The sequence below is a fragment of the Parambassis ranga genome, unplaced genomic scaffold (genome assembly GCF_900634625.1).
Source record: "Parambassis ranga unplaced genomic scaffold, fParRan2.1 scaffold_143_arrow_ctg1, whole genome shotgun sequence".
Classification (NCBI taxonomy): Eukaryota; Metazoa; Chordata; class Actinopteri; family Ambassidae; genus Parambassis; species Parambassis ranga.
In genome coordinates this window covers 56,844-68,448 of record NW_021144718.1, presented here as the reverse complement: position 1 = coordinate 68,448, position 11,605 = coordinate 56,844, and the positions used below count along the sequence as shown (strand labels likewise).

At 43.3% G+C, this 11,605-nt stretch overlaps 1 protein-coding gene across 1 annotated transcript; it reads right to left on the bottom strand.

Moving 5' to 3' along the window:
- Window positions 1–431: 431 nt before the first annotated feature.
- LOC114429498 (amyloid beta A4 precursor protein-binding family B member 1-interacting protein-like) lies at window positions 432–11,605 on the bottom strand. The gene is made up of 11 exons (XM_028398302.1): window positions 11,229–11,605; window positions 11,076–11,147; window positions 10,849–11,008; window positions 10,653–10,774; window positions 10,498–10,572; window positions 10,281–10,413; window positions 3,506–3,525; window positions 2,281–2,391; window positions 1,044–1,142; window positions 859–943; window positions 432–769 (listed from the first exon to the last, which is right to left on the bottom strand). Exons 1-11 carry the CDS (start codon window positions 11,262–11,264, stop codon window positions 636–638), a joined length of 1,047 nt encoding a protein of 348 aa, XP_028254103.1. The 5' UTR covers window positions 11,265–11,605; the 3' UTR covers window positions 432–635.

Sequence of the window (11,605 nt, the reverse complement as noted above, 5' to 3'; positions counted from 1 at the left end):
CACTACATCCCATCCTTGATTGTATTTTTCCATCATGAGGTAATTTTTTCAACTCTTTTCTACTTAATGTATTTCTAGCTTTGCATTCTTTTTACGTCTGAGACTGCTGAGGAAGGTGCGCTAGCAGTTTGTATGTAAAGGATTTATTTATACTTTTTTCATAGAGAAATCATGAGACTACCACTGACATGCGGAACTTTGTAACGTTTACCACTTTAACGTCTAGCATTTCAGGGCATCACAGGTCAAGGCGCCTTTCTCTGATGTGTGTTTTCTTATGATCCAATGTGCAACTGACAAAAAAAGGGAAAAAAAAACATCTGTAACTTAAATGTTCATGGGAACAGAATCTGATGTTTGTCTTCTCTCAGTTTGTACATAGGATGTGTTCATTGAAATGTATGTACAGTCTTTTTGTAATAAACAGCTCATTGAAATTTAAAAACAGTGTTTTGTCTTTAAGCCAAAACATCAAATAAATATCCTTACAGACTTCTGAATAAATAGCTTCTAATATTTTGCATAATATGCATGAAACACTGTTATTGTGTATTTGTGCATTACGTCATGTAAAGCTAAATAGGCTAGGCTTGCTGAGGTTATCCCTCATGTGCAGAGGGAGGTGGCACTGTGTCTCACATGTGTCCAGGAGGAGGAGAAGGGATGAAGTCAGGTGGTGGCTCATGTGGGTATTCTTCAACATTTGTGGTTTTGGGTGGATTTGGATTTGTTTGTGGACTGACCTGAGTGGTGAGTCCATTGTATTGGTCTACAAAAGATGATCAAATGAGAGTTAGACCCTGAGGTGTAGGTTTAGACAGTATAGGTCTGCCACCTCTGTGTGTAGTATAGACTTACCTGTGTGTAGAGCAGAGTCAACACCTTGCAGAGTGGATGCCCTCTTCACCGCCTCCTGGTAGTTTTTATAAAGGACAGCGCCATACTGAACACAAGCAGAGGACACACAGCTAAAGTCTACAGTGTGTTTGTGATTAAACGGCTTAGTTTCAGTGAGCAGTGTTACAGACTTTGCTGAATCTAACCTTGGCTATTCTGATGGAGTTGACCCAAAGCAGCAGCGTGTGTTCATTGTCACAGCACAGGAACTTGATGTAGTGAGACTCCTTCTGGATGCAGGGATGCTGGGGGACAAAGGAAGACACAAACTGTTCTGTTTCAGAGATTTTATATTACAGCTCATGAAGACCAGGCCTGAAAATGTCCTTGGTTTTAGTCATCCTATACACAACATCCTATGCAAAATGCATTGCTGTGTGTATTTTTGGCAGTCTATAAACTGCCTTTAACACAGACAACATGACTGTGGGGTCACTTTCTTTCTTCTCCCAGTCCATCGCAGGTCAGCATACACAGACAAATAACTAATCACACTCAGACTCACAACTATAGGCAATTTAGAGTAACAAATGAACCTAACAGGATCTTTAGAATGTGGGAGGAAGTCGGAGTACTTGGAGAAAACCCACACAGGCAAAGGGAGACCATGCAAACCCCACACAGAAAGGCCACAGCCAGAATCTAATCAGGAACCTTCACCATGCCGTCCTTCTTTCAGAGCCACTGATGATTTAATCCATTTTTTTGTAGTACATAAAAGTGCCAGCAGAGGGCAGATCAGACCAAGCTGTCACCATGAATCATGACGCTTCAGTAAAACTAGTAAAAATGATAAAACAGAGTCTCTGTTAAACACATATACCTTTTTACACTCTTATTGGTGCATTTTGCCTTTATTTGATGGCAAAGGGACCTGAAGCAAAGGACACAGTACTTGGTTATGTGCTCGCAGGACATCCCATTGGACATTCTTTACGGCACATATACTATATTTGTCACACACACTTTGCACCTACAGGTCAGTATGGAAAAGGTCTTGTTTTTTCTTTACCTGTCTCACAAAAGTGCAAATTCCACCACATAGAGTGTATGTAGCATCATTTAAATAGTTAATGTGTATGTTTTCTGTTCATGTGGTGTCTCAAATACCACACAGTGTTAACCATATGAGCAGTTATAATAGCAGAATGGGTAACATCTTCAGCACTAGTGAGAGCCCCAGAGCCTTTCGAACACCATGACCATCAGTGTGCACTTTGCTACACTTTGTTTTAAGCCTGAGTTAAATGTGCACGGATTGTATGTTGCAATCAGCTTCTATACGTTAAAAAGTCCATGTCAGAACAGAAAACCTCTAAGCTGACTAAAAAAAGCTATCACACGTGTTCTTTAATATCTTCACCACCTCAAATGTGAGCTGACCTTCAGTATGAAGCAGAAGTTGGTGGGAGCTCTGTATTTCTCTTTGTAGTTGCTGGTGGTGTAGATGTTGACTTTTTCAAAATGCACAAAGCAGGCGAGGTCACTGCAAGACTGCAAGAGAGGAAAACGGCATGCTGTCTCACTAACACAGCACAGTTTCACAGCATTATTAAGAACACACAGTGTAAATGACAACAGAATAATAGTGGCCAGTCGTATCTTCTCTCACTGTTGTCTGGTCGGTATTAAAACTCTCCAAAGAACATAACTTAATTTGAGGCCGTTTTTCAAAGAATGTTCAGTGGAGCTTTGTCTTCCTCTTTAAAGCATTCCTTCCATGTTTAATTCTAAGCGGAGACACATCATTCACACATTCAACCACACTGTCAGTGGTGTAGTTGATCAGCAGAAGTCTAACTTCCTAAGTGGTGCTGACCAGCAGACGACGACTCCTTCCTTTTTCTGCTCTTTCTTTTTTTCACATTTACTGATTCTTCTCCGGCTCTGCCTGCGTGGTGACACTCGTCTCCTTTCCTCATATGACACTGGCTTTTGTGCAGCTACTTGTTAAGGCGACTGCAGTAGAACCTCGGTTAATGCTTCCTGTCTGCTTTACCCATGTGTCCTTGGCCCCAGATGATTCCTGCAGCTCTCTTATGTTTGTGATTTGCACATCTGCCTCACACAGTTTCCCTCGCATCTATTTCTCCCTCTCGGATGATTTTATTTTTTGGAGTTGGCCTACAGGGGCGGTGTTTTGCTGCTCTGTCTCAGTGTCAGAACTACATGTTTTATAGCGGCAAGGCCTCAATTCACACTGTCTATCTTCATTTCTGTGCTTTTCTGCCTCTGTTAGGCTTCAGAAAGAAGCTGTCACTGAGAAACTAACATCCCTCAGCTCTTTGAGGACAGATTTGAATAATCTGCATAAACAACAATGCAGACATATAGACGTCTTTATAGCAACAACACAGTGCTCTTACGTCTGTACTTTCAATATAACTGACTCAGCAGCTTATCATATTACACAGCCAATAGACACTACTGTACTTAAAAAAGTGTACAGGCAGCAGGTTGTGGATGTAGATTAAATGAACATCCTACAGCTGTATGATGCAGGGTTTTAATCAAATGATCCCAACAGCAAGAGCTCTACTGTCTGCTTCAGGCTTCTGATAAGATACATCAAGCACTGAAATGCTGCCTGATGTTTCATTTATCCTACCTTTGTTTTTCCTTTGGGTACTGTCGGGGTGAAAATCCCCTTGTTTCCTTCTGATCACCCCCTGAATTAGTTTGTAAGGAAGGAGCGGATAAATTCTGGTCTCAAAATTATAATTTATTAAACAATGAGGCAAATTCTGAGTCGCAGAGCTCTGGGTTGTTGCACACACAGAACCAAACAAGAACAACACAAGAACAGGACAACCAACAAGAACAAACAACCACACAGCAACAACGAACAATGCAACAACAACTGGACATGGAATTCACACATTGATATACCACATGGGCGTTTCTGCCTGCCGGCCCACAGGGGCATCTACCGCCCCCCTGCAGACCCTGGTTCATACAGCAACTAGACCATTAGTGTTTACTGCCAAATAAGGTAAAACTCCAATTCCTTAAATCTCATAGGTTGTGAGTCCGATCTGGGGGTGACCATAAAACTGGGCACTCAGGAGAAAAACACATTCCTTTAGAATCTGGCTTTATCAGGTCAAAGGTGCTGCTGTCCTTAGTCTGAATTTATGACCATCTCGTACCAACCGGAGCTCTCTCCAGAGAGCAGAAAAACAACTGATCTCATCTGCCACAGCCTGAACTGCAGAAAACAACGTTATATGACATACTATGAAATTACTTATTAATACATTCAGTATCCGCAAATTACTTTGATTTTCTATAAAACTTCCTAACACATAAACACTTATGAAAATCACATTATTAAGCGATAAACACATATAAACATGAATACTTATATATCTGAACACACTGCATGTTAACACCATGCAGAATAAATTCTTTCACCCAACAATTCCCTCTTTTGAGCTCTTATAAGAGCTCACAACAAATCTTCCTCGTCGGCACCTGGCACGGGCACCTCTGCTGCCAGCAGAGGCATCTGATATGAAGGAGAATGAAAACCTGAATCGTGCTTTTCAATTGCTGACACAATTAACCTGTAACCTAAACAGTGCACACAGGGAATATAACAACAACAACCACATGTAGTCAAAATACCCAAGAATGCTGCAAAAGAAGTGATTAGTGACATACCATACTACCACCTTCCAGGGTCCCAGCACCCTAATCAGCCAGTCGTCCAGGGGGTTATCTATCCCTGAGTGCTCATGCAACGTACTGGAAAGAGTTCTCAAACCTTCTAAAGCTTTAGTGACCTTACCGTCGGGAGCAGTGTTATTGGGAATGAAAGTACAACACATTTCATCAAACATAGCACATACACCTCCTTTCTCTGCCAATAACATATCCAAAGTCATCTGAAATCAAATCCCCATGCATCGTCTGGATATAATGGGGCAGGTTCAGTGTACAGGTGGGGCCTCGCTGATGCACAGGCAACACAACCTGACATATTTTGCTCCCTCACCTGTTTTACCATCCATCTGAACCAAATATTACCATCCTCATAACCAGTAGATAACGCTAATACATCGAACGGGGTGAGCTTATGGACTACAATGTCGGGTTTGGAGTCCCAACATTGGCCAGGCACTCCGGAAGATTTAACATAAGGGTTGTGGTCCAGGCCAGTAATTGATAACATAATAGGATTCTGCATGCAGCTCCAATCTCTTTGTATATGGAAATACCCACTTAACAAGATCTGCCCACATGAGGTGGTTTTAGCTTTTTTAGGTGCCCAATTTGTGTGCTACCACCGTAATCCACAAACATAGACGCCATACTGTCTCCACGACGCATTATATCCCCCGCAGTTGATTACTGCGCACAAATCAAAGATAAAAGAGAACTCTGAACCCTTATAGTAGTCTAACTCTATACCTCCCCTGTTTCTCACACATACATCTCCTCCTGTCCCTGGTGCTCTCCTCACCCTGCGTGTGCTGGGCCCTGGATTTGACTTACCATTGGATCCTGGAAAACTGACAAAATAAGTACACATGAAATTATGTTACACAGAAAAAGTCAAAGATACACTAACTACAGACATGAAAACACAAGCTCCCAACACCCTCCAGTTACCCCACAGTCCCATCTTGTCAGCTGGAGTCTTCTTGGTAACAGGACCTCAAACCTCTGCTCCTGAAACTTTAGACCTTCCTTTCGACAGCTGACCTTACTGATGACTGTGGTTCGTCTCCTGGTGGGGTGATGCGCTTAACTTCGCCTATCACCCTTAGTTGGAGTGATGCGCTTAACTTCGCCTATCACTCTTAGTCCCACGCTGATCCTGATGATTGCTCATGTATGTGTATTCACCGTCTCATCCTCTTCAACCAAGTAGGGTAGACTACCTACTGGTCACACTCCTGGTTTCAGGGGATTATTCTGCCCCTCATTTTCTCCTCCTCCTGCTCCTTCTAATGTCGCTCAGTCTCCTTTGCCTTTCAGCCACACCGCGTGGGAGGTGCGCTCCACCACCTGGTAAGGACCTGTCCACCGTGGCTCCGACCACTTTCTCTTTATCACCTTCAGGAGGACCCACTCAGCTGTGTGTGGCTCCTTCTGGACTCTCCATCTCTCCTTTCTCCTGTAATACAAATACTAACACCAAAGCTTTAAATTCATTATATTATGGTTTATATTAATACCATAATGCATACTTCTTCAGTCTCGGCCGGCCAGCTGGTCCAGGAAACTGTCGACCTGTAAGAAGCTCATAGGGTGTAGATTATATGGCGTTATTAACAGAACATCAATACAATAGACAATACTTGAACCCATATAAATTTGGTCTGTGCACAGATTTTAGCCAATTTTTGTTTTAGGTTGTAGTTTCATCCTTTCCACTTTTCCCTGTGACTATGATTGATATACTGCACCATACCTATGTTTTAGGCCTAAAGTCTGCTCCACCTTTTCCAAGTCTAAACTCTTAAAATGAGATCCATTCTGGGAATCCATGCTGTGGAATGTAATAGTTAATCAAACAGTTTATCATCCGGTTTAAAACTCAAATACATTAATCCTGTCTCACCCTCTTTTTTCTGAAACAGAACACCATTCACAGCTCCACCTGTTTCAGAAACATCAAGATAAAATGGGACTAAGTGATCTAGGAGAACCAGATCGTTATAGAAGTTGAGACAATGAAAGAGACAAGAGTACAGGAGGCACAAAACCTACATCAGTAAATGATGAAGACCAGATGTTATGTGGTAGTGTGGCTAACATCTCCTGAGCCTTATTATGCCTCTACTGTATGAATGGCAACCTAATAAGCTTTAAAGGATGAAGAATTCTAAACACCTATCCTCTGTGCCTATTCATTAGAAATAGCTTTACATTTCTTAACCATGGAGCTTAATTCTATAATATTATGTGTGGTACAATGACTAAGCAAACAAGTGGCACACTATCATCTGCCATTTTGAGCCATTTAAAACTGTTCTGGTGTTAACTATACGTCAGCAGCTACTCCCTCCTCAGTCACAAACAATTTATCTGCTGTGATGGACCAATGTAGTCCCTCTCATTAGGAGGTAGAACCTCTCCTGATAGAAGAGATCCTCACACCTGTCATAGAAGAGAATAACCTACAGGGATCAGTGGACAGCCTATAGAGTCAGAAAGACATTATCCAGGGTTACCACAGCTGGAATAGACTGAGGAGACCGCCCCCTTAAGGAGACTCAGGTAAAAACGAGTCCAGCAGATATCTTCACAAGACATCTGTATCATAGTGGTTCTCATCAGCCACTGTCCAGTTACTCCAACACTCTGGGAGCATAAAAAGTCTGTCCAGTAAGAAAAGTCACTATTAATCCATCTGGGGAGCACATAATGGAGGTTCCAGTTTTGATCAACAAGTCTCTGCCCATCAAATTCACTGGTGATGAGCTGGAGCAAATGAAACAATGTCTGTGGTGCTGCTAACACAGTTTCACAAGTTCTGTGAATGGCAAAGGTTTCCCAAAAGAAGCCAACCGACGAAATGATTTGAGATGCCGGTGTGATCTTTGACAGCCATTTCCCTGGGGAGGATACCAGGGAGCCCCTTGTGGTCACTGACGGGGCTGCTTGTAGTGACAGTCTCTTTCCCAGTGGCCAGGTTTTCCACAATAGAAGCAGTCACCTCCACTCAAACCGCTGTATCCACCCTTTCCATGCCCCCCTCCCCCACGGCCACCCTCTTTTCCCCTCCAGTTACCTCCTCTATGATATTGACCCCACCCACCTTGATAGTGGGGGCGGGTGACCCAAGATGGGGTTAAATACATATCAAGATTTCCCACAACTGGGGACTGTGGCTGAGGTGGGGGAGCAGGCTGAGGCTGGACCACCCTCTGTGATGCAGGGGTGTATTTCTTCATTTTCCTCTGATATGCTGCTTCCTTTCTAGCTTGAGCTAACTGCAGCTTTAATAATTGTGTCTGCAGCCTTTTCATCTCCATGGTCTCTGTGTCTGTGTGTAGATTCATATGGTGTACAACATGTCTCTCCCAAGCAATAGAGTCACTTCCTGGTAAATCAGGGTCATTTTTCTGGGCCTGCTGAAGCAACAGGGGAAGCCCCTCCTCTGTTGCCTGTCTGTACCAGTGCTGCTGGGCACCAGGTTGACTAGAGTTCACTCCTGTCTGTCTGTCTGTTACTCGCCCCCTCCCATCAGGGACAGTCATGATGGGGTACATCCCAGGAAGTGGGGTCTGAGGCGAAGCAGAAGCTACAGCAGAGGCTGGTGAATAGGGAGGACGGTATCTCCGCCCCCTGAGTTCCCTCGCTCTCTACTTCCTGTTTAATGTCAGTGGTACTACCAGACTCCTCACAATCATCATCTATGCAGCACAGATATGCCTGAATAGAATCTTACGTCTCTCCTCATCAGCCTGCACTGCCTCCTTCAACTCAACTGTCTCTAACACTAATAATCTAATAATCTCCTCCTTTCTCTCTCTCTCTAGTTTAACTCTATTCTCCACTGTTGCAATCACACTTTTTAGTGGCTTTTTATCATCTCCTTTCACTCCCTGCTCTGTCATTGCTGTACACACTGCTGCTTCCATCTTAGCTGCAGCCTTCTGTTGTCCCTCTGGTCCTGCCTGTCCGCAGCAATGGCTCAACATCTTACTCATCTGTTCATCAATTGTCTTCCACGTAGACATGATTACCACTCACCAAATCCTTCTTGCGTACCTGCTGTATGTTAAAAATGTACCTTCTATATGTGCCTTATTCTATCCCTCACTGTGACTCTGGCAACAGAGTCACACACCTTCACTTAAACACACTTTCACACACACAGACACTCATTCAACCTGCAACACACACACTTAGGCCTACACACACACACTCACTTCTCCGACGGCACGGAGTAAACACCTTTCCTCGACGGCGCGAGGTCAAAACAATTAAACACAATTTTCAATACATAAAACACAACTTAAACAATAGGCTATATATTTTCTTCTCTTTTCTCTTTTCTCTTTTCTCGTGATCCTTTTTTTTGTCTTTATTATTTTGTGATCACTGTGACACTTTTCCTCTGTGTGACCCTTTTTTTTTTATTTTTTAAGCTTTAGGCGGTCATCACTGTCGTTTCAGGGGTCATCAAATCCCACGGGCTTTCAACCGAGCTTTATCTATATTTGCGTCCAAATATAGCGGGGGATGCCACTCCCAATGACATAACGCTCATTCACGTTATTGTATTAACCCTTTTTTTATTCTTTTTATTTTTAATTGGTTAATATCTCTCTCAGTGTCACTTTTCCTTTTTCTCTTTTACTTCATCTCATTTTCTCTTTTACTTCATCTCATTTTCTCTTTTACTTCATCTCATTTTCTTTTACTTCACTTATTAAGACTTACAATCTGCCTCTTACAATTTGAACTCTAAAACACCGTACCCATCCCAGTGACTACTTAATTTAGATTGTCCAATGTGCAGAATTTTGATTAAACAGGTATCTGCTTACCTTGTTATTATTGGCCAGCCAGTAGTCACTCCGTCAGGCAAGATGTCATTTGACCCACACTCCTTTCGTGTCCCTGTTCGGGCGCCAAATTGTCGGGGTGAAAATCCCCTTGTTTCCTTCTGATCACCCCCTGAATTAGTTTGTAAGGAAGGAGCGGATAAATTCTGGTCTCAAAATTATAATTTATTAAACAATGAGGCAAATTCTGAGTCGCAGAGCTCTGGGTTGTTGCACACACAGAACCAAACAAGAACAACACAAGAACAGGACAACCAACAAGAACAAACAACCACACAGCAACAACGAACAATGCAACAACAACTGGACATGGAATTCACACATTGATATACCACATGGGCGTTTCTGCCTGCCGGCCCACAGGGGCATCTACCGCCCCCCTGCAGACCCTGGTTCATACAGCAACTAGACCATTAGTGTTTACTGCCAAATAAGGTAAAACTCCAATTCCTTAAATCTCATAGGTTGTGAGTCCGATCTGGGGGTGACCATAAAACTGGGCACTCAGGAGAAAAACACATTCCTTTAGAATCTGGCTTTTATCAGGTCAAAGGTGCTGCTGTCCTTAGTCTGAATTTATGACCATCTCGTACCAACCGGAGCTCTCTCCAGAGAGCAGAAAAACAACTGATCTCATCTGCCACAGCCTGAACTGCAGAAAACAACGTTATATGACATACTATGAAATTACTTATTAATACATTCAGTATCCGCAAATTACTTTGATTTTCTATAAAACTTCCTAACACATAAACACTTATGAAAATCACATTATTAAGCGATAAACACATATAAACATGAATACTTATATATCTGAACACACTGCATGTTAACACCATGCAGAATAAATTCTTTCACCCAACAGTACATAGTAGATTCCAGAGGCCCTGAGAACAAAGTAGCGAGACTTCCAAACCTTCTTCCCGTCTTCTTTTAGGTACAGCGTGCCTTCAAGATCAGGAACTATCAGAGTTGAACCTCCAAAATGTTCCTGCAGCATCAGACAGACACACACACACAAAGTATTAAAAAAGACAGGCATCCTCTCCAGTGTGAGCTTGGAAACATCACTGACCTTGATGAGGAGTTCTTTGGCCTGTTGGTTAACCCCACTCAAAACTGTTTTGCTCTTTTTCCACATGTAAAACAGCTTTAGGAGGAGGAAAACACATTTTAATTGACTCACTGTCTTCCATCATCATGTGATCACAGCTACGCCCTCCTTCTCACCTGAGGGTCTGTGAACATCACATACTTCTGGGGCCTTAACACGAAATAGATTTTGTTTTCACTGTGACGAGTCCAGGCACACAGCAGCTCCACTAAATACTCATGGTCCTCAAAGCCTCTCTCTGAAATGATGAAAAACATTCTGCTTCCTATAGTCAGACTCAATGTGTGTGTGTGTGTGTTACAGTGATCTCACCGTTCTGCAGCTCAGGGTTGGTCTCACACACGCTCCAGTCGATGCTGCTGTCACAGTGTGTCTTCTCAAGCAGCTTGTCCAAAACCTGTCGGACCGTCTGCCTCTCATTCACCATCAGAGTCTTGGAGCTGCCATCACCCATCAGCACCTTCACTATCAACTAGGAGAGACCTCACAATCAGCTACTGCCCAGGGAAGAAGAACACGCAGACGCCTGCTGACCTTACCTTCCTCACTTTGGCTTCTTTCAGCTTCTCCAGAGCCAGTTTGATCTTTTCTGCTTTAGTCTGAGGTTTGCTCTGCACACAAGAAAACTTCCATTAACTTTCGACAACATGTTAACTTTCATAATCCAAGGTCTGAGTAACCGTCTGCATCACCTGGGATGATTCAGCAGTGTTTGATGATGGAGTCATGGCAGGTGGTGGGGGGGTCCGATCATCTGGAAGGCTGCTGCTCTGTGGAGGAGTGGAGAGTTCTGGCTGGGATGACTTGCATCCCAGGTCAGCCACCAGAGCATCCAGGTCATGGTCCTCCAGCTCATTAAGAGACTCTGTGAGGAGGTACGGAGAGTTAGAGGGGCAACAGTGTAAAGGGCATCAGCTCAGATACACTCTGGGCTGCGTCTGGTAGTTATAACATAATGGGTTATATATCCTGTCCAGCTGCATCACTGTGTGGTACGGAGCCTGCACCGTCACCTGCAGGAAGACGCTTCATCGCATAGTGAGAGCAGCTGAGAGGATCACCGGCGTCC